The sequence below is a fragment of the Erpetoichthys calabaricus genome, chromosome 2 (genome assembly GCF_900747795.2).
Source record: "Erpetoichthys calabaricus chromosome 2, fErpCal1.3, whole genome shotgun sequence".
Classification (NCBI taxonomy): domain Eukaryota; kingdom Metazoa; phylum Chordata; class Cladistia; order Polypteriformes; family Polypteridae; genus Erpetoichthys; species Erpetoichthys calabaricus.
In genome coordinates, this window is record NC_041395.2 from 277,813,977 (window position 1) to 277,838,149 (window position 24,173).

The 24,173-nt window shown below is 36.1% G+C and overlaps 1 protein-coding gene across 1 annotated transcript in view; it reads right to left on the reverse strand.

Annotated features, from left to right (window-relative positions):
* Window positions 1-2,077: 2,077 nt before the first annotated feature.
* Window positions 2,078-24,173, reverse strand: part of spef1 (sperm flagellar 1) — a 42,053-nt gene continuing 19,957 nt past the window's right edge. The window contains exons 5-7 of the mRNA XM_028795592.2: window positions 7,693-7,759; window positions 7,384-7,486; window positions 2,078-3,060 (exon numbers count right to left, since the gene is read on the reverse strand). Of these exons, the coding sequence (XP_028651425.1) occupies window positions 2,953-3,060; window positions 7,384-7,486; window positions 7,693-7,759 (278 nt within the window). The 3' untranslated portion in view covers window positions 2,078-2,952. The remainder of the gene's footprint in view (window positions 3,061-7,383; window positions 7,487-7,692; window positions 7,760-24,173) is intronic.

The following is a 24,173-nucleotide window of genomic DNA, read 5'->3' on the forward strand; positions in this document are numbered from 1 at the left end:
GTTGCCGATTTGAATCTTGCAAATGCCAGAAGTGACTCTACTCCGTCGGGCCATTGAGCAGGGCTCTTAACCTGCAATTGCTCTGTCCTGGGTATGACGTTAATCTGCATCCAACCCTGCAAGCAGGTCCTGCAACTAATAAGGAAAACTCAAGGGTTGGTGGCAGGATTGGCACTCCAGCCACTGTAAAAAAAAAAAACTCGCACTTTTCAAGTGTGGTGCTGAGGTGTCACCCGCTGCACTCAGGTCCCAATCCAGGTGGTTCATCATGTGGAGGGCGTATGCTCCCAAACTCTCTAAGATGCTATTAAGCACCCTAGAAGCAAAAATGCATTTTGCTACCAAGTACAAAAATACACCTTGAGCAATGCTCTTACTTATTTCTATGAACATAGAATTTTTTCTAAACATGAGCCTTTTTTCGACTAAAAAAAAAATATATATATATATATATTTTACATCTATAGAGTCAAATATCAGAGCAAGAAAATCAGAAAAGTACAGCAGGATTGTGATTGAGAATTTGATGTGCTTTCTCATGGGCACTCGGACCCCATTCTGGTAACATCAGGTACAAGGTATGAATCAGCTCTGTGCACTTGTACATACATACATGAGCATTCTTTACCAGGCCCATTTAGATTCACCATTTTCTTAGGACAGTACACAAAGAGAGCCCACATAAGTATGGGGACAGCATACAAAATATATGAGACGTGACTCATAAAAATGATGGAGACAACTGACCGTTTGTTTAAAGAGAATTCAACAACCTCCTGGCTATGTTTCAAGAGATTACAGTATTAGTCACCCATTTATCAATTCTTACATTTACTTCACTTGTTTAAGGAAGAGTCACGAGTAACAGCAGACCATCAGACCTCAAGCACTAGACTAGAAGTGTGACGGATTCTGTCTGCTCAGTAAATTAAAACAGTGGTGTTTTTTATTGTTATAGATAAATGAGTTATATGCCTAAATCTACACTGGACAACGTACTAGGGTGTTGTACCGTGTTAGCCATTATGAATGTAGTGAAAAGTCAAGCAAAAGGACACTTTTTATTGGCTAACTAAAAAGATTACAATGTGCAAGCTTTCGAGGCAACTCAGGCCCCTTCTTCAGGCAAGAAATTAGGGTTGCTTAAAGAAGGGGCCTGAGTTGCCTTGAAAGCTTGCATATTGTAATCTTTTTAGTTAGCCAATGAAAATTGTCATTTTGCTTGACTTTTCACTACACTGGACAACGTAAACACTATCTTAAGCAGAAATAGCACATAAACATAACTTACAAAATATTTCTGCTTAGTGGAACAAAATTGTTTCACAAAAAAAATAGATGACTTTCTTACTTGTTACTTGTGTGGAACCAAGCAGGATACCAACAGCGACCCCACTGAATGCAATGAAAATGTCACAAATGGTATCTCCAAGGCCCAGACCTTTAGAACATACAGTGTATAGTCAAGAGAAAGGTAAAAAGTGACGATGAAGAATGGCAGGGTCATCATGAGTACAACCAGGCCAACATAGCTAGTTATAAAAGAAAACAAAACAGATCATCAATAAAAGAGAAAAGGCAGGTTTTCAGATGAGGTTTGATCCTTATTACTGATGGAGCTTCACAGACAGCCTTAGGCAGAGAGGACTGAATCGAGAATATGTAAGAAGTCCAACTGGACCAATACTAAAGTTAACCACAACACAGTCAACCTCTACATAAGACATTAGTTGAAATATACAGTAAAGTAGCCAGTCATTTTTTTCACCCAATTTTTTTAGCTGCTGTTTCTAATGTTAATGAGGGTGACTATAATGATCAGTAATGACTGTTAACTTACCTTTTCATTATCATATAATCACAGTTTATTTCATTTTATGTCTATAGTACCTAGTATTGTTCCACATCTCAAACATGGCAAATGTTATTGTGTATTTGGGGAGGTGGTTGATTTTACACCCCCACGAGGCTGCTGATTTCACCAAATTACTCCAATTTCTAATACTTGGTATTCATTTTTGATAAAGCAGGTTTATAACCTTAAGGGGAAGTCTAACATTTTTGACATATGGGGCAATTGCAACATGTGTTACCACCTGTGTCAATATATATGTTACACTGAATTTCAATAATTGGTATTCTTCCTACAAAATAGGCATTTTTAAATAATTGGTTTTAAAGACATTTTCAGTACAGAATTAACTTCTTAAAAATAATACAGACCATTACACAGTATGGCACTAATAGAGCTGTTATATTTCGTTTTTCTACAATGATAGCTTTAAATAAACCTAATGATCTTAAGCCTGTTTACCTTCTAATATGCAGTGTTTCCTTTAGAAATTCACTAATGTGGTGAAGGCAATGGTTTGTTTGCAGTAAGGTATAGAAAATGGCCTGTCAATTATCCGTGGTAGGCCATTTGTGTATGCGGCAGGAGTCACCAGATTTGTTTTCAGCAGCAGCAGCCTGATAATTGAATCATGAGTTTATATGTGGGAAACTGAGAATACAACACATTTTTAACTCTAAAAGATAGTTGTACATGTTCTATTTAAGACTGATATAAATTCTGTGATAGAAATGTCAATAAAAAAAAGTTTTCATTCCATAGGAAAAAGTCTAAATGTAGTTTAACTAAATGGTTGCGTTAAACATAAAAAATAAAAACACGGGTCACCTGTTACAGAACAAGGTTACTATTCTTACTGTTAACAGACGACCAGATCATAAGACATTTTTACCAGTGGTATGCGAATTTGTACCATTATGTATGATTTTTAAATAATTAATTATAATACCTGGATTTCTTTTTAATCAAGAGGTTCTACAAGTAAAACCTATTTCTTACTAAGTCCTTTTAGACTTTATCAACTGAAAATGTATTACATGGGTTGGTAAAATTATTTTTGAAATGTATAGTCATTCAGTTGTCAAAACTCTATTAATTTTTCATTTTAATCGTAATTTATACTTTTCTAAGTGCCTTGTCAAATCTTCAATTCGTAGATCTTTCAGTTGCACCAGGTGCTCTAGCCGGTGTACTTTCATCTGAAGAATCTGTAAAAAAAAATATTTAAAAAATTTACAACAATGTGACCATGCAGTTGCTGTGATACTCTTCCACTTCCTTAACATGGCTAATAAAGAATATGAATAGCCAAAAGAATCCAATGTAATCCTCACCTGAAGCTGTGTTCTGAGACTTGTATTCTGCGTCAGCCTGGAGCAATTTAAAATCTTTAATTTTCAAATAAATTGAAGCAAATCTGGGTATGATTAGATGTTGGAGATCTTACAGTCTGAATGTGAAGACCAGTCTTACAAACCTTTTCATTTACCACTTTCCCACAAACAACAACAACTAGGTCCAGGTCTTTTTTCATTACAAAACAATTGACAATGTAGATGTTAAGTGTATGTGGAATACAATAAATGTAAATAATGAATATATTAAATGCTTAACCTATATGGAAGGTATGAAAAAAATACTTATTGCACTGTTTATTGATCTTTTTGTTACTTTGTTTATATTCTTATTATGCAACATTTTCTTGGCACTGTTTTATATTCTGAAAAATTACAGTTTATAATAATAGCTTTGACATTTGAACCAAAAACAAAGCAAGTGCTCACATCAAAAATGCATTGACAAGAAGATGGCACATGCTGAAATCCAAGAATGTCACTATCACCTCATTGAAGGCACACTCAGGTCAGCACAAGGTCCCACATACTGAGCAGGAACTAAACACACCAAAAAATCTCAGGGTTATATTTAGGATATTTTGAAAAACAGGTAGTGCCAATGAAACAGGAATCACCATCAGTAAAGAAATTGAAGGATGGCCCCTGTAAAAATCAGTAAGTCTATGAACAGTATTTCTATAATTCTTCATTTTCAGCAATGCTGATTTCCTTTATTTGTGTTCTCAAGGACATTTTGCACTCCTATACTACATAAAATAAATAGTTCCCATCACCTAGAAATGTTACAGGAAGGATGTTGTATTAATACTGATGTTAGCTTGATTTGTCAACTTCCTTGAAAAAGCCACAATAAATAACAAATAAAAACTGTGAAAGTCACATCTCTGTTCCTCTGCAGGGTGTAAGAAGGGAAATGAGGACACTTCAGAGGAAGATTGACCACAGCCTGGTTCAGTGATACAACTGTAATAAACTAATGCAATAAACTGAGAACTCAGCAATTTTTAAAAAAAATATTATTTCCTTGTAACAATCTCACCCAACACAGGGCGCAAGTCAGGAACAAATCCTGGGCAAGGTGCCAGCCCACCGCGGGACACACATGCACACACACACACCCACACACCAAGCACACACTAGGGACAATTTAGGATTGCCAATGCACCTAACCTGCATGTCTTTGGACTGTGGGAAGAAACTGGAAGCGAACCCAGGTCTCCCAGCAGAACCCAGCAGTGCTACCACAGCAGCTCTCTCTGTCTCTTTCTATTATATATTAATATATATATATATATATATATATATATATATAATATATATAATATATATATATATATATATATATATATATATATATATATAGAGATAGAGAGAGAGAGAGAGAGAGAGAGAGAGAGAGAGAGAGAGAGAGAGAGAGAGAGAGAGAGAGAGAGAGAGAGAGAGAGAGAGAGAGAGAGAGAGAGAGAGAGAGAGAGAGAGAGAGAGAGAGAGAGAAAACATTGGAGCAAAACATAACTATAACTTCTCTGAGCTTCTTTCTAAGTCCAGAAAAATAAAGCAATTGTATGTTTTTAATGCTAGCATTTGTTTTGGTGCAGGGTCTAAGAATTGGAGGAAAACAACCTGGCTGTAAAAAACAGTAAAAGGACTGGCTATGTGTAACTGAGAAGGAGCTGCAAGGGTGTTCAAAGGAATAGAAGAGAAGATATGGAAGAAGAGTCTAATTGGGGAAAGACAGCATGATAGGAAACTGTATTAAGTGGGCGGCAGTGGTTTGAAATTGTTCAGGATCTCTAAAGATGTGAAAATGAGGAAGTTCATGAGCCTTTTGCTCTGGTCATTCAGGCATAATTACAAGCAAACTAACACTGATGTTCAATAGAGTAAGTAGCTCTCTTGTGGGTCACTTCAGTGTGTGGTAATCCCTATATTTGTATTGTATTGTCTATCCAACCATGACGAACACTTTAAAAAAACAAATAATCTATTTTCTAATCCTACTTTTTCCTTATTCATGTTTGGGTTTAGCATTGTGTGTTTAATACAAATGAATGAAATGGGTAACTGCTTGCTAATGTCATTGGAAAGCCAGAGGTGAGGATGGAGCTCATGGCCTCGTGGTTTGCACTTCAGTTTCTAAACCATTTAGCTATGCTACATATTCAATTGTAAGACACCAATTATCTGATATTTAAGTTGCAATCTGGTGGCATTTCTTCACAAATTCATATGCAAGGTGTTTGATTGCGCCACTAACAAAGTGTTTTGGACTGTGCTACAAAACATCAAGAAAACCAAGTCCGCTCTGATAGTGAAATATTGAGAAACATTTCAAATGCCTTCTTCTCCAAAGTATCACAAAATGTGATAGCTAGGCTGGAAATTAATTTGCAAATTAGAAAATTGCTACTTGTTGGTAGATGCTTTGAGAAAATGTGTCAACTTTAATATGACACAATATGTTTGTTTGCAGCTCGGCACTAGCAGCCAAGTATGTTGGGGTTTTCTTCTTCTGGGGAGATAACTGAACAAAAATTAGAGTTAATATAGCCTAAACATGGTGGTATAAAAAGGTTATCATTTCACAGTTGGTGGAAATTTGTGCAAATAAAAGATGTATGTTATAGTCTAATCTTAGATATATTTAAGGCCATAAAAACTACTTTCTCTAATTGATATTTGCTTGTTAAATGTTTATCAACACTCAAGCACTGGTCCTTTGAAACAGAAAGAAAACCTGTCCAATGCAGCCGGCGGTGATCCTCCTATCACAACAATGCACATATGCCATACTGAGTGAAGGCTGCTTTAGGATTATGCTTTCTGTGAAACTGTCCTTTTCATGTGTAATTATAACCACAAGAATCCATCCTTCCATTCATTTCACAACACCTGCCATGTTCATTACATGGTTGTGGGGACCAATATCTATCCCAGTGGCACTAGGTACAAAAAAAGAACCAAACAAAGATATTGGTATAGTTTTGTGGTTATTTTTTTCTAGGCATAGTTCCTACTTATGCGACCATTTTACTTTCAGATACATTAATAAGACTAAAGACCTTAATAAGTATCCTAGATGGATCTAACCCACTTTAAGATAATGTGTGCAAGATCAGGCAATACCAAATAAAATGAATTAACCGAAGGCGAACAGTTCATTCATTGTTTTAAGGAGTAATAAGGTTGACTTGGAGGACTAGGTTGGGTCTGAGTCAAAATAAAAATTTAAGTATGATGGACATTTACTCTCTGATTAAAATACATGATTTAGTGATAAAGTGGCAGATTAGGAACCTCACAAATCATACACATTCATACAGTTTAAATTATGATGCACATCATATGCAAAAAAAAAAAAAGAGTAAAACAGAAAAAAAAGGGAAATGTGCAAACTGAATGCAATGAGCAGGCCAAAGACTGAAGACTCTAGAGCTGTGATGCAGTGTAAGCAAGTTTGCAGCATTACTAGGTGAGATTTCAGAGTCTTGATGAGAGCATATTTCAGGAGAAAAAAAAACAAATCTACTGTCATGTTTATTTCATCTCCTCTGCGTAAATTCTGAATACTATGTGCTAGTGCACACGGAAATTGCATGTGTTTTGAGCAAGAGGAACAGTATTCTATTATACAATCATTTAAAAACATGTTTCTGAATGTATTCATTTTAATATTAATCCAATTATAGTCTTAAAAAACAAAATAAACATTTATCATCAACATATGTATAGGCAATATTATGTTACAAAAATTTAAAACAAAGCAGGGTCACACAGTGCTGTTTCCTTGGAACTTTCAACGTAGACGATGACTCTTACTTTCATCAATGATATCAGCATGGTACTCAAGAAAAATGTTGTGTAAAATATTAAGAAATATAAACCAAATATGTTGCTACACTTCTTCTCTAAGAGCATCCTGTGTGCTTTCACATGACTTTGGATATATTATGCTGTATTTGTATAACACATTAAAACAGGGAACTTAAAAGACATGTATAATAAGGCAATACAAAAAATCAGCTTTAAGAAAAGCTTTTGACTGGCTTTTCTTCTTTAAAATATAATCACAAATGTTTATGGTGATTCACATTATTTTTAATGTTAGGGCCTTAAAAACTCCGCTTACGTTTTCATATACTTTTCATGCCATATTGATTCTTGATGACTCACCTCAACAGTTTCCTGCAGAGCTAACAATGCTTGCTCTTTTTCTTCAATTAGCAGTCGGACAGAAGGATCCAAATGATTGTTTGGCATATTACTCTGACCGGATCTAGGACAAAATTGATTTAAATCAGTGCAGTAAGGGAAAGGTGCCGATGGCAGATAAAAAATGCATGTAAGCAATTACAGAGGGGAAACAAACATCATGGATGAAATTTGGGTAATACAGATAATGTAAAATACACAAAAACAACAATATGCAATTTAAATCCAGATTCAGAAACAGTGATCCACAGATGACTTTTCAACACTTACCTATCTGGGTACTTCCAGTCATCTGGGTGTGATTGGCCTTTCTTCTGGGTTACATTTTCCCCAGTTTCTATAGAACAATAAAGTTTTAGAAGTACTATTAACCTTTAACAAGATGGCGGATTATTTTTTTCATTCATTCATTTTCTTCATTTTTTCATTTTCATTTTATTAGCATAAATTAATCTTACCATTAATGGCTGGCATTTCTGGTTACATTTAGCATTTTAAGAATGCTCTGTTAAAGCAATGGGAAATTGGTGGCAGTGTTCATTTTGACGCATACTCTGGATTCACTTCTTAAGCTTATGTTTTGTACAGCCAGAAATTTATTTTCTATTATTAAGAACCATTGCTTTGTTTTTTTAAAATAATTATAGAATATATGATGATATATTTTTGAAAACATTGCTTAGAAGAAATAATAATAAAACACACTTTTGCAGAAATTACCTTTCTGCCTAAGGTAGGACTGATATAAGAAAGTAGAACAGTTTAAAGCTAAAAGGAAAAAAAACCTAATTAACTTTAGCAAGGGATAAGATTCAACAAATTACTGCCGTAGTTTTTATTATTTTTTAAGAACAGTCATTACTCCAGAAAAATAAACAGATATTGGCCTATTTTTCTTGTACACCACAAAAATCATACATTTAAGTGATTTATGCTGGTGAGTTATTCATGCTCATATACATATACAAATCTGAGTTACCTACTTAAGATTAACTTCAAATTTGTACACTGCAGAAATTAGAAACATATAAACTGAATATTTTCTCCAGTTGTTGTTCTATATTTTTATGAAGTTGTACAATAGTATAAACTGCCTCCATTTGTTCTGCTATCAGTGCTGTCATATAAGAAGGGTGTTTGTTAAAATAACTAGATTCAGAGCACACCTACCTGTAATTATGCATTCTTTTTGTTGAAAAAAGAGAATGTGAGTAGGATATAAATGCGATTAATATAAAGGAAAGTACACCAACCATTATGGTCCTAGATTTAATCTTTCTCATCTAACAGCTAGAAAGTGTTATGTCTCAAAACAGGATTTTTACTAGGATAACACTGCATTTCAGTTTGCAGGCGCTTTATAGTTTTGTTTTTTTTTTTGTTCTTTTTAGGATACGACTCAAGACAATGAAAATTTAGGTATAGAAACTCAAAAGAAATTGAATGCAGTCCTATAACAGGAAATAGCAAGTACCCAGAAAAATACAGAAACACTTATTGTTATTTCACTCGTTTTTTTTTCCCCAGAAGCCCACCAAACCACCAGATTTTGTGACAAACCCCTAAATAAATAATTTTATTTACAACTGTTATTGTACTGTATAGGTTTTAAATAGTTCTGCTCTTTTACATTACATAAAGGAGACAATTCTGGAATACAAGATATACTTCTGCAACAGAAGGATAACAATTTCAGTGTCATTCTATTGTGGCAAGGATGAAGGTGAAAGATTTGCAACTTGAGCAGTAACTTGCTCTCTTTTGCTCAATACTGACTACCAGCCTTGCGCACACTCTCTCCCTCTCAAGCACTTTGAACAGAAAGTATCAACAATCTGTATGAGACATCAGTGGTGTTGACAAATGTATGTTGAAAAAGAAATAGGTCCTTTGAAGGTGAGTGGAGACAGTGAGACAAAGAGAAGGCATTTAATCTCATAAAGAAGTACCTAGGGGTAAATATCACAAGTAAACATAAAGCTCTTTATCAACAAAATTTCGCCGTCTGTATGTAAAAAATTAAGCAAGACTTGGATAGAAGGTCAACCCTTCATCTCACTCTAGCTGGAAGAATTAACATTGTTAAGATGAATATCCTTCCTAAGCTTCTATTTTTATTTCAAAATATTCTAATATACATCAATAAATCATTTTTTAAGCAATCAGATTCAACCATAACCTCATATATTTGGAACTCAAAACATCCACGTATCCAAAGAGCGACCCTACAAATACCTAAGGCAGAAGGTGGCATGGCTCTACCTAAATTTCAGTTTTATTACTGGGCAGCAAACATACAAGCTATAAAAACCTGGACACAAATAGATGAACATACACAGGCTTGGTCTGCAATAGAAATAAAATCTTGCAGTACTTCTTTATATTCCCTGCTTTGTGCCCCTATTAATGCAAGTTATCGCTGATATACTAATAACCCAATTGTGCTTCACTCACTCAGAATATGGAACCAATGTAGAAAGCATTTTAAGATGGAGAATCTTTTATCTGTGGCAACTCTGCATGAGAACCACCTTTTTCAACCCTCACAAACATATGCAGTTTTTAATATCTGTAAAACATTTGGGATTAAATTGCTTAGAGATCTTTATATAGACAACATCTTTGGATCCTATGAACAATTACATTCCAAAACTAACTTTCCAGCAACACATTTCTTTCACTATCTTCAAATTAGAAAATTTTGTTAAACAGAACCTGCCCGATTTTCCTCATCTCGCACCCTCCTCTATGCTGGAAAAAATATTGCTCAGTTTTGATTTCATTTCTGCAATATATAAAATTATTTTACAGTCCCTCCCTTTCAAAGATCCAAGAGGACAATGGGAAAAGGATCTCTCACTCAACATATCAACAAACAACAACATTTATTTACAGTGTATCCGAAAAGTATTCACAGCGCATCACTTTTTCCATATTTTGTTATGTTACAGCCTTATTCCAAAATGGATTAAATTCATTTTTTTCCTTAGAATTCTACATACAACACCCCATAATGACAACGTGAAAAACGTTTACTTGAGATTTTTGCAAATTTATTAAAAATAAAAAAATTGAGAAAGCACATGTACATAAGTATTCACAGCATTTGCCATGAAGCTCAAAATGGAGCTCAGGTGCATCCTGTTTCCCCTGATAATCCTTCAGATATTTCTACAGCTTAATTGGAGTCCACCTGTGGTAAATTCAGTTGATTAGACAGGATTTGGAAAGGCACACACCTGTCTATATAAGGTCCCACAGTTGACAGTTCATGTCAGAGCACAAACCAAGCATGAAGTCAAAGGAATTGTCTGTAGACCTCTGAGACAGGATTATCTCGAGGCACAAATCTGGGAAGGTTACAGAAAAATTTCTGCTGCTTTGAAGGTCCCACTGAGCACAGTGGCCTCCATCATCCGTAAGTGGAAGAAGTTTGAAACCACCAGGATTCTTCCTAGAGCCGGCCGACCATCTAAACTGAGCAATAGGGGGAGAAGGGTCTTGGTCGGGGGAAGTGACCAAGAACCCGATGGTCACTCTGTCAGAGCTCCAGAGGTCTGCAGCAATCCACCAATCAGGCCTGTATGGTAGAGTGGCCAGACGGAAGCCACTCCTTAGGAAAAGGCACATGGCAGCCCGCCTGGAGTTTGCCAAAAGCCACCTGAAGGACTCTCAGACCTTGAGAAAGAAAATTCTCTAGTCTGATGAGACAAAGATTGAACTCTTTGGTGTGAATGTCAGGCACCGCTCATCACCAGGCCAATACCATCCCTACAGTGAAGCATGGTGATGGCAGCATCATGCTGTGGGGATGTTTTTCAGCGGCAGGAACTGGGAGACTAGTCAGGATAAAGGGAAAGATGACTGCAGCAATGTACAGAGACATCCTGGATGAAAACCTGCTCCAGAGCGCTCTTGACCTCAGACTGGGGCGACAGTTCATCTTTCAGCAGGACAACAACCCTAAGCACACAGCCAAGATATCAAAGGAGTGGCTTCAGGACAACTCTGTGAATGTCTTGAGTGGCCCAGCCAGAGCCGAGACTTGAATCCGATTGAACATCTCTGGAGAGATCTTAAAATGGCTGTGCACCGACGCTTCCCATCCAACCTGATGGAGCTTGAGGGGTGCTGCAAAGAGGAATGAGTGAAACTGGCCAAGGATAGGTGTGCCAAGCTTGTGGCATCATATTTAAAAAGACTTGAGGCTGTAATTGCTGCCAAAGGTGCATCGACAAAGTATTGAGCAAAGGCTGTGAATACTTATGTACATGTGATTTCTCAGTTTTTTTATTTTTAATAAATTTGCAAAAACCTCAAGTAAACTTTTTTCACGTTGTCATTATGGGGTGTTGTGTGTAGAATTCTGAGGAAAAATATTAATTTAATCCATTTTGGAATAAGGCTGTAACATAACAAAATGTGGAAAAAGTGATGCGTTGTGAATACTTTCCGGATGCACTGTATATAGCACATTTTCATACAAAAAGTAGCTCAAAGTGCTTTACATAATGAAGAAAATAAAATAAAAATAAAAGACAAAATAAGAAATTAAAATAAGACAACATTAGTTAACATAGAAAAAGAGTAAAGTCCAATGGCCGGGGGGACAGAAAAAACAAAAAAAAACTCCAGACGGCTGCAGAAAAAAATAAAATCTGCAGGGGTTCCAGGCCACGAGACCGCCCAGTCCCCGCTGGGCATTCTACCTAACATAAATACAAAGAGGACTATTTCATTTATCAGAAAAGGAGTGGAGGGTAGCAATGCAGAGAATTTACTCTAGCTCCATATGCGCAAAGCATACAATTATTCAACCCAAAATTATATAATCGAGCACATCTGTCTCGCTTAACTGTCCAAAATGTTTCCAGAGGCAAGATCCAACTTGCGAACACTGCAATCAAGTCCCAGCCTCACTGGGTCACATGTTTTGGGCCTGCATCTAATTAACATCATTCTGGAAAAATTTTTTTAAGTGCCTTTCAGACAGCCTTGGTGTCACAATCCCACCTAACCCACTAACAGCTGTGTTTGGTGTTCTTCCAGATGGGCTTAAAGTGGAGAAGGACAAACAAACTGTGATTGCCTTCACTACACTATTGGCACGCAGACTTTTTTTGCTAAACTGGATGAATCCTAACTCTCCTCTCTTAAGTCAGTGGGTAACTGATGTTTTATACTATTTGAAACTGGAAAAAAATCAAATTCTCAGTCAGAGGATCTGTGCAGAATTTTTTCAAAACCTGGCAGGATCTAATCAATAATATTTTAGAATAAGCTCTTAAAGCACTGAGGAAATAACTCTCTTTCCATTTCTTTTTCTTCTCCATTTATCTTTATCCGCCCTATTAAACCCATCAATTTATGTATTTTTACAAACTAAGTTTTACTCCATTGGCCATGCTCTCTTTCTTAGGGGTGGGAGTTGATTTGTTTTCTATCCTATTTTTTGTAAAAATTGATCTCTTTGTATGGAATGATTACAATAAAATCAATAAAATTATAAAAAAAAAAAGAAATACCTTCACTTTCTCAGAAACACCATTAATCTATTCACATGTTTATAAAGAAAAACAACAAACAAGTGTAAAAATGGAAATGGTAGATGCTAAGATTGTATCCCAACTCCATCCAGAAGTTTACAAAGACAACTGATCACCAAAATAACACCTTTAAATTGCACTATATGGAAAATCTGAAAGTGAAATTGAGTTTTTGTTACTACTGTACTTGTGCTACAATGGGTTATTGAGCGTGGCCAGAAGTGAAAATGGGATAGGATTTAAGCTACATCATGATCAGAGGCTAACTGAGTGCAGGGTTGGAAGATGAGCTGCAACAAACCTTTAACTGGCAGAGAAAGAGAGGCCAAAGAGAGACTGAGAAGCAAGTGATAGGAAATGGGATTCGAAGAGAGCTACATATGGGACTGTGGTGCCAAAGTGAGTCAGTTACAGACAGGAATTCAAAATGTGTCAAGGTAGGCCCTGGTGGGGCAAGTAGGTGTTTTATTATTTTTCTATTTATTTTGTACTTTGTCTCTCCATGTAATTAGCCTTGTAATTATTTAATCATTGAAAAAATAATTATTACAACACATATTTATCTTTTAGTTCCTGTGTGTTGTACTGGGTGCAAAGGGCTGCCAAGAAGGACCCTTATTATACTTACTATAATTTAAAACCAAATCATGATAGTTTAAATGACCTCAATCATAAAAAAAATTAAATAAAAAAAACATGCTAAAATTGTTTTGAATATACTGTAAGTGGCTAAAAGTGAAAATGTTGCAAGGTTAAATAACTGCTTGAAATACAATTGCTTTAACATGTTGGTTTTATTTTCTTTCTATTTTCTATATATAAAAATCTAAAAATCGTGTATTATAAATTTCACATTTTTGATTACCCCGGGGAATACAAGAACAGATCGTGGATATACTAATGGGGAAGCTGCATTTCTAATCTGTTGTATATTATATTATTCTGAGTGAAGTGCAGTGTTTCTTTTCATTGTAATGTCAGTGTCCTGTCATTCTATTCATTATTAACAAGGTTAATAAAAAAATAACAGACTTATGTTCAAAAGGAAAATGTCAATATACCAAATTCTCTACCAGCATATAAAAAGTATGTATGATACCATGGCAAGCAGAGCTTCAGACAAAATTTTAAAAGACAGAGGGTTCAATGCAGTCTATGATCAGTGAAATTACAATGGAAAGCGACTTCTGCTTTATTAGAATTCCCTCTGGTGCAAAATCATTTTCTTACCCTAACCAAAATTTGGAAGCAAAACACTCAGTACTATGGAGCAATGATCAGAAGACATGGCGTTAAATTGGCTGTATGAGCCTTAAAGAAGGCAGTCATTATCAAAAGAGATTTGTGCCAGTGCTAGCTGGATTTAACTCAATTATGAGCAGCTTTTATGAATGACATTTAAATAATCAAATACATACCATTTCATTTTCTAAGCCCGCTTAATCTTGAGTAGAGTAACAGGGGACTGAAGCTTATTGCAAGGAAGGAGCAAACCATGAAAAGGGTGCCAGTCCATCGCAGGGTAAAGACACACACACAGCAGTGTCAATTAAATGTCACCAATCCACCCAACCTGCATGTCTTTGGGACTGTGGGAGGAAAGTGGAACACCCAGAGGAAACCCAAGCAGACACGGGAAAAACATGCACACTCCACATAGTTATCACTTTGCCAACATGCTGCACTAATCAAATGCAAATTATTTCATTTTGATCAGTGTAATAATGACAGTTTGTTAAAAAATAATACAATGCAGTATAAAACACTTGCTGTGTAAACTATGTTGCTGAAAAAATATGAAACATATATTTCTAATGCTGCGGTGGGTTGGCACCCTGCCCGGGACTGGTTCCTGCCTTGTGCCCTGTGTTGGCTGGGATTGGCTCCAGCAGACCCCCGTGACCCTGTGTTCAGATTCAGCGGGTTGGAAAATGGATGGATGGATATTTCTAGAGTTTTAAACAACAACTAACTCTGTATGATTCTGTTCATAATGAGTTTTAACTCATACTGCCAGACTTAGTGCATAAAGAACCAATGGATTCTCCTTCTGTCCTAACAGACAGAAATTGCCCCAAAACATTACACTATTGAAAACTGTTAGCAATTTCCTTTCACTTCCTTTTCACACTTTCCTGTCTATCTTCCTCTTTCAGGGGGTACTTGCTTCTACTTTCTACCTAACCCTGAGAACACTCGGCGTTCCACTATTGTGGACTGGTGATTACTTAAATCTGCGACTAAAGTCAACTCGATAGGCCTCAGAACATATGGTGCTACCACTAATGATTCTAATTACTAAGAAAAGCACCCAGGAAAAAAATAAATATGCAAAGACCTGGAGAAATCTGTGATCTCAGACTAAAAATGTACTTAGCTCCTTTTGAGTTTCTTTGAAAAGTGTCTTTGAAGCCCAGCAAAAGAACACAGATAGAGAGCTCAGTATGGCAATGATTGAGGGATGGGAAGTGTTCTCCAATTGGCTCTGTATGGTCTTTGATTTTAATGGCTTGAACGCACAAAGTGAAGTGGGTAGGAGGCCTAACCCTTGCTCTTCTCTATACGTTACCTGCTTTTTCCTTTTTCAGTTGCACACCTGATGACAGCAATACAGCCAGAGCATTGTGCCTTTAATCTTTCATTTTAACGTGGAAATAACCTTTAACCTTTTTTTTTCTTTATACAATTAGGGACAACACATATCTGCTGGTTTTTTTTTCTCCCTTTTTTTATATATGCATATGGTTGTTTAATGCTGCCTTGCCGTAAGGAGACCTGTGTTCGCTTCCTGGGTCCTCCCTTCATGGAGTTTTGCATGTTCTCCCTATATCTGTGTGGGTTTCTTCCGTGTTCTCTGGTTTTCCTCCCACAGTCCAAAGACATGTAGGTTAGGTGCATTGGCTATTCTAGATTGTCCTTAGTGTGTGCTTGGTGTGTGGGTGTGTGTGTGTGTACGCGCCCTGTGGTGGGCTGGCACCCTGCCCAGGGTTTGTTTCCTGCCTTGCGCCCTGTGTTAGGCTGGGATTGGCTCCAGCAGACCCCCGTGACCCTGTAGTTAGGATATAGCGGGTTGGATAATGGATGGATGGATGGAAATACCACTCCTGGAAAATATGCAATCTTCCAGAGAGTGGATTGATATGGAGGCCAAGAGATATTTTTGTTATCTTTACCAGCATCCTTAATAACATTTTTTCTGTAATCATCAGAAACTTTTATAGGGAAGGAATTCGCTCACTTTATTATTGCTTCTCTGATTGAAGTATTAATCTCTGATTACTTAATTCTTAAGAAATTGTCTAAGAAGAAGATCAGATCATGTTTTAGATAACTAATAAAAAATGTTATAAATGAGAGAAGACCATTCAGTCCAGCAAGCTTGTTTGAACAATTCAAGCAAATGTTTTAAAATGTCATCAGAGCCTCTGCTTCAACTACATAGTTTGGTAGTTTGATCTAGATTGGCTGTTGTACTTCAGTCTGCCTTTTATGAATTCCATAGATCTGGATTGTGTCACCAAGACTAAAGAAGTTGACTTTTCTAACCCATTAGAATACAATATGCACCCTTTATCCCAGGGAGGTACTTGGTTATCTTTGCTGCACAGCTTCATGAGCTGCTATGTCTTTTTTTGAAGTAGGAATCAGAATCACAGTTTATGCTTACTAAGAACAGTGGCACACTACTCTGCTTCTAGTCGGACAGCATATCAAACATAACAGTCACAATTGTTGGGTCTTGTTGACTTGAGAATGTCAAATTACATGAATAGATATTTCAGTGGGAGACAGATTATGTGACTTCCTCACAATATTTCAGGGCAGTTTAAAATTTTAAAAGAATTATGAGTTCGCTGCATTCTAATAGCCCATTAGCATGCTGTCTAGCAGCATCAGTACCTGTGCAAATACTTTCCAAGTATGGTGCGTTCAGCTGAAATCTTGGCCCTTTCTTTTTCTTTTTTTAATTCTCTCATGGCATGGCAAACACAAGACATCTGACAGGTAAGCTTTTCTTCCATTTGTGTGGTCAAAAAACACTCGCTTTTCTTCTTTTATTATTACAGCAGCATTGCATTTCCTAGTGAACACTTACTGGTTGTCAGATCTTGCACACACACAAGCCTGCCCCTGTGACTTGAGACCAGGGTGAGTAGCAGACTGGAATAACTGAGTTGCTGGGGATGCTGAACTACAAGACTGGCAGTTACAGAAGTGTGCCATGTCTGTCTCTGATTTTCTAAGATTATGCAATGAAATTTATGACTGAACATCTCTGGAAAGATCGTGTAGTTTGATGTTGGCTTATAAAAGCAGTTTCACCACTATATAATACAAAAGAATAGTTTATTTTTGGAAAAGCATTAGGTGTTTTTGTCTGTATCTACCTGGTCAGTTCCATCTACTGTTACATAACACCTATGACATATATTTTACCCTTAAAATGTTATCAATTACACTTGAGTTATTATAAGCTAAGAGTTTATCTTAAATTGATCTTCCAAATGGACAGCTCAGTTCCAAGCACTAGTTCTTTACAGCTCCAGGATCCTTGGTATGAATGTGAGTTTGGACACTGTCTGTGCAGAGTCTGCACATTTTCGTCATGTCCATGTGGGCCTCAGTACTACAGAACTCTTCCTGAAGATGTGAAAATTAGAATAATGGCCTTGTATGAGTGGTGGGTATGTGTTTATGTGGTGCCCTGCAATGGATTGGCATCTAATGCTGTCACATAGGTTCTGACCTTTATAAAACTTAAAACGCATTAATCATAGTGTAAAATGGCTATATGGATAAACTTTTTATAATTGTCAAATGAGTTGCTGCTTTATTTAGTGCAAGTTTATCTGGTTTACACTGATTTGGATAGATTAAAAAAAGGAGAGTATTGTTCTTTTCAAATAGAAAAAAATGATCTTCAAATAATATCATGAGTAGAATGTCAATTCATTTCAAAGGGTGTTATCTTAAGAAGTTGGCAGACTAATATATTCAATTCTAAATTATTGTAAGAAATCATTTGAGAATTTGGGCCACTGAAACATGTTTGATATTGTTGTAGGGAAAAATGAGACCATTTCTTACTGACCTAAATTCCTTAACTTTATAACATAAAACACATGGTCTCAGATGGTTCAAAGTTGAGTCAGTATGTAAACATTCACTTTCAAAAGCTGAATAATGTCTGTCTCTTATTGTTGGAACAAGTTTAACACAGAAAAGCATATTATGAGGTCTATTATAGTTGGCAATAACAATAAAGCAGTTCTTCTCTCTTAGCAGAAAAAAACGTTTCTTTTATTGTTTAAATAATGAAGATATTCTCAAACTGTCCCTGAGTTTAAAATGTTGCAAAACAGTTATTATCTGAAATGTTTGGGGAAACTAATGAAAAATCTTTTTATTAAAAGTATTAAATGGGCCAGACAGCCAGACATGAGCTACATTAACTAGCATTTAAAAAACTTGGTTGACTGAAGCAAGCTGATGACAAAGATGGTATACTGTGAAAAATTGCTTTAAATTTGTTAAATGGAGATCTGTCCCTTATGCAAAATAGACTTACTGAAAGCTATCCATAAAAAGTGTGAAGTTCTAATTCGTATAGTAAGAGAATACAGACTTTCCTTTGATGACTTTAATGGCAAAGATACAGAGTTAAAACAGATGTTAACTTTATAATTTTGGCTTGAAAATTGTTTTTTTAAACCTAATGTTGCCTAAAATAGTAATGACATGTTGCAAATTAATTAATGTATATATAGTGTGAATATGAGGGTGTGGGCCTGTACTAACCCTAAAGTCTCATAAAATGTAAAATGGGGAAAGTTATTATTTTTTTCCATTAATTTAAATTGAAAGATCTGCTAGTCCTTTTTTGGCTATGCTGCTGTCATTTTGATAACACTATAGGTCATGTAGACATTAAAATTGCACGGGACTGCAACATATTCACATGGATTTTACAGGGTGAATGTTTAGGTTTCAGCAATACACTATTTAACCAGATATAGTATTAGCTACAGCTTGGCATAGTAGAGTACATTTGCTGTTAATAGATGCATGGCCAGCTTTTAGTAAAATTAAGGCAGACAAACTGGGCCAAAGGTCAATGCACTTGCAGACAGAAATTCACTGATATGGCAGCACGATCAGAATCCATTGTTCCTTAAGATGCAGTATGTGGAAAGACACAAGGAGAAACTCAATACATACTAGAGGTCTTGTGCTCTTTTAGCAAGAGGCAACAACAAACTGATTGGCTATCTGTAGAAATGCCGTAAGGTAAATTAAATGCATGCTATACAATGTGGGAATTTGCCACCGATGATTGTCACAAGCAGGTGCCCCATTGCATGTGGCAGTGTACAGTGACTGTATGATGATGGCTGATCATTTCCACAAAACTATCTATTGTAACTGTGTGTTTGCAAAAGGGTTGGGGGATGGGACACACAGAGTTCTACTATAGGCCAAAATATTCAAGTTTACTTTATATGGTTAAATGCACAGAACACTTATTTCAAACTAAATTAGCCCTCATGTGCACTATGAGCAATGTTTATGCAATGCTGGATTGTCAGGGTCCACAGATTTATTAAGACTCAATTCTAACACTCCGATTCATCTCTCTCTCTCTCTCTCTCATTGTTTTGAATCTTGGATAGCAAAAGCAAACTTTTAGCTTAGAAAAACAAACAAAAAAGGTCTGCTATATATGCTAACTCACAAACTACATGCAAATTGGGGTGATTATAAGCAGATCATGGACATATGCTAATTTATTATCTAAAATGGGGGACAGCTTTATGCAAATTGCCTGTGGTAATATGGTAGTGATGCCATAATGGTGATAGGGAATCTCTCGGCTCCAGCATTTAACATCACACATCAGCTGTCAGTCAGTTTTGCTAGTGTGTACATATTGTAAATGCTCTCAGCGATAGACCTGTGCTAAATGTAAAAATTCATGTTTCACTTTTTTATCCTTCTAATTTTTTTTTCATATGTTTAGTTACATTATGGAATCATAGTATACTATTTTGGGTTTTTTCCCCCGTTTATCATTAAAAAATGTTTTTCTGAATGTCAAAGTAAAAGTACAGCTCCCCATAAATTTGTAATGAATGAAACATGGAAAAGTATTTTGAAAACAACAGTAATCCCTTAAGACACAGTCCATTCAAAATGAATGAAGAAATTTACCACACTAATAATCTTTGTAAAAAAAGGTAGTACTGCTGAAAATCGAGCATCTGGGAAAGGACGGCATTACTCAGGCACACCACCAACAGGTCTATAGAAATTCTAAAGAAATTTCAGGTTTCCAAGAACATGATTCAAATAATGTATGCAACAAGAACTGCCTGATATTTTGCACATCCTGGCTTAATGAGATAGTGGCAAGCTGCAAAACTATTACTGCAAACTGGTAACATTATATCAGGTTTGCAGATCACATAAGGTGTGTAGATGACTTTGAGTTAAAGATTTTGTGGTTTGCTGGAAATTACACTGATGTTTTATAACTCAGTGTAAAGTGTTACATTTGGTGAAACTGCAGCAACACCCTTATCCTGAGGACATGATATTACAAAGATGAAGGTCAGAGCATAATGCTGTAATAATATTTTTCTGAGTCACAGCTTTTAAAGATTGTTGCATGTATTTTCCAGTCTTAACTACAAATAAATCCTGGATGAAGCTTGGAATAGGCTGCAAAAGACTTTGAACTTCGGAAAAAGTGTACTTTTATTCTAGGCAATGACTTGAAAACTTAAATGCAAAAAACATTGGAATAGCTGTAATGCAAAAGGTCAGTCCTCAAGCATGGCCCCATCAATGTCCAGGTCTCAGTCAGGCTAAGTATTTCATAATGTTCAAATTTACAAATCTGGTAGAAACTAATCCTAAAAGTCTTGTGATTGCAATTTCTAGATTTAGCAGTCCAATTTCATACAGACTGAAGGGGATAATTACTTAACTTGTTATTGTTTTTTTTACCAATTATTTTGAGAATTGTGCAGTATTTTAGTTATATTATTGGTTATGTTTAATTTAGCTGCATCAAGAAATTTTAATATTTTAATAACAATAGTGACAATCACTATGGAAAGAAAATGCAGGGTGAGCCAAAATGAAGTACCACATTTCTCAAGGTCAATTTGCGAGGTAGAAGCAGCCGAGTGTGTTGGGGTGGGGGTCCTTTGATAATAGCGATCCCTTGTAGTTTTTAGTCGGCAACATGCCTTGATCCGGTGCGCACCATGCTTTTGCTGTCAAGGCGTTCTTCAAAAACAACGAATCCATCATCACTATGCAACACGCCTTCTGATAGCACTTCAGCATTCCTCCTAATAGTGACGTCCCAAATCGGAAAACAATTCTTCAGTGGGTGGCTAAATTTAGACAGATGGATACAACGTTGAACAAAAAAACTCCAGGCTGTCCTCGGACTGTATGAACAGCTGAAAACATCTAACCTGTAAGGGCATCAATTTTGCAGTTTCCTAGACGTTCAGTGCGCAAACATGCTTTTGCCTTAGGCATTTCCAACATGTATTTGAGGAGGATTTTGCATGAGGACCTTAAGTTCCATCCATACAAAAATGATGATAGTGCAGGAACTCACTGAGAGAGAGACTGGGAGAGCTGTAGAGAGTGTGAGTGAACATTCTGCAAACCGTTCATCCAGATGCCATCATCATGTGCAGAGACGAGGCACATTTCCATTTGAATGGTATGCATAAATAAGCAAAACTTTCACTTTTGGGCTGAAACCAATTCTCGTGAACTTCAGAGACCCCTGCATAGTAAGCGTGTGACAGTTTGGTGCGCTGTTGCAGAATTTGGCATTATAGGCCCTTACTTTTCTGAGGAGGGTGGAACAACAGTCACCGTCACTTAAGAATATTACATTGAAATGCTAGAGAACTTTATGTGGCCCCAACTGGAATTAATGGATGTAGTGGATGCCTAGTTTCAACAGGATGGAGCAACAGCTCATATAGCGCAGAGATCCATGCAAGTTTTGCGGGGAAGCTGATCTCCCTGTGTGGCGATGTCAGCTGGCCTTCACGTTGGCCTGATCTTACTCTGTGTGATTTCTTCTTCTTGGGCTATCTCAAGTCGAAGGTATACACACACCAACCTCAAAACACTGAAGCCCTCAAGGATGCTAATCGCCACGAACTTGCAGCTATTCCCCTTGATATGGCAGAATGAGTCATGCGAGCGTTCAGAAATTGTCTCAAAGAATGTATCACTAATGATGGCCACCACCTTCAAGACATCATTTTTAAAACACAGTGAAAAAAATCTATTTTGTATACCCTTTCTTGTGTTGTAATGAAATTTATTTTATCTTGTTGCGTTTTTGTAGAATAAACATTTGAAATGTGGTATTTCTTTTTGGCTCACCCTGTACTTTCACAAAGCATATTTCTACAGTACATCTTTTTCAATATAACTACAAAGCCTAAGTCTTGTCAGTGCCTTTTCCATGAAAGTCTTTGAATAGTGGGGTGAACACTGCTTCATTCCAAGTCCAGTTGTTTCCACTGGTAACTTGAAAAACAGGTGCCATACTTTTAACTACATCGTGTGACTGGATCATCATTCACTTTAAAATAAGAACTGTTACTGTATGTATATTATTGCACTTGCTTACTTCTTGTCATGATAGGAGTTTTAAATTTCCGAAAAATAAAAGTAAAGTTACACAAACTGCTTTTTCATGTAAAAAAAGGAAATTAAAGAGGAGTAATGTCACAACAGCAACATCCTGTTTTGACATATATCACGGTGACTCACCAGCATCACATTTTTTATCTTAACTTTTTTATTCTATGATGAAACTCACCATATAAATTGTCAGTCAACAAGGGTTTGTAATTTACCTAAACATTTTGAACAAAGAACAATATATTGATGTAATCACATTTGAAAAAGCCAAGATGAAAGTCAAAATAATATCCAAGCTGGGGCCTATTCCAACATCATCAGGTACGGAGAAGGAATAATCTCTGGACAGGGAACCAATCCATTGTATGGCTCACTAACACCAGACCAATTTAGAAAAAACTAGTTACCTAACATGTATGTCTTAGGATGTGGAAGGAACCGAAGTACCAGGAGAGCATGCAAACTCCACATAGATAATGACCAGGTGTGGGATTTGAGCACAGGACGCTGATTGTGTGTCTTAAAAATGCCTAAACACTGAGCCACTGTGCTACTCAGATGAAAATTAGTTTTAAACTTATGATGCAGTCAGAAATGTTTGAGCCTAAATTAAATTTAAAGAACTACAAATGAAAAAAAATATTGTGCATCAATAATTACTTAATTAGTTTATGCTGTATATAAACTGTACCGGCTTATTGTATCTTACAAAATATTAATTAAATATGTAATGCTAAAACTACATCTTGTCTCTTATTTGTCTTTGTATGAATGCTTACTTTTTCTTTTACTATCTTAATAATAACCACAACATTAGGTATTATCATGGAGTGTTTGGAGCAGTCACAGCCATGTGGCTGGGTCATTTCTACAGCTAGAACAGCTATAAGTTAGCATGTACACTTGCCATTGATATACTCTACCTGACTAAAAGTGGAGATTAACCTATTTAGCTGGACTGTAAAATGTAATGAGTTTTTTCAGGTACAGAAGACAGAAGTTTCAAGGTAAGGTCTGTTTTGCTCACTAATCATGACAATGAAGAGTAGCAACATGTTGTATGTTCATTAGCAAATGCAAACAAAAAATTCACTGCATTCTAAACACTTGAAAATAATGACCCTATAAATCTACATTAAATAAAATACAACACTTAATTTTTGGAATTACATGCATTCTCATAGCACATCTGACATATATTTGGATTGTTAATCTTTTATTTGGGAAAAATATACATATTAACAGAGTGATAATTTATTGGAAGAAAAAACAATCAATGAGTCCATTCTTACTTCAATTTATATTACACTTTTTTCAAGATATTGGGTGCACAACCTACAGCATATGTGAACATGAAATTATGAATAAGAAATAGCTTTAATTATGTGCAAGCCTAGTACAGTACAAAAATGTTAATTTTTTTAAATGAGGATAGAAAATAATTGTATAGTTAATTCTTGAAAAAAAGACATAAGACTTAGTCATTTGTCACACTGAGATATTACAGTAACCCGTATG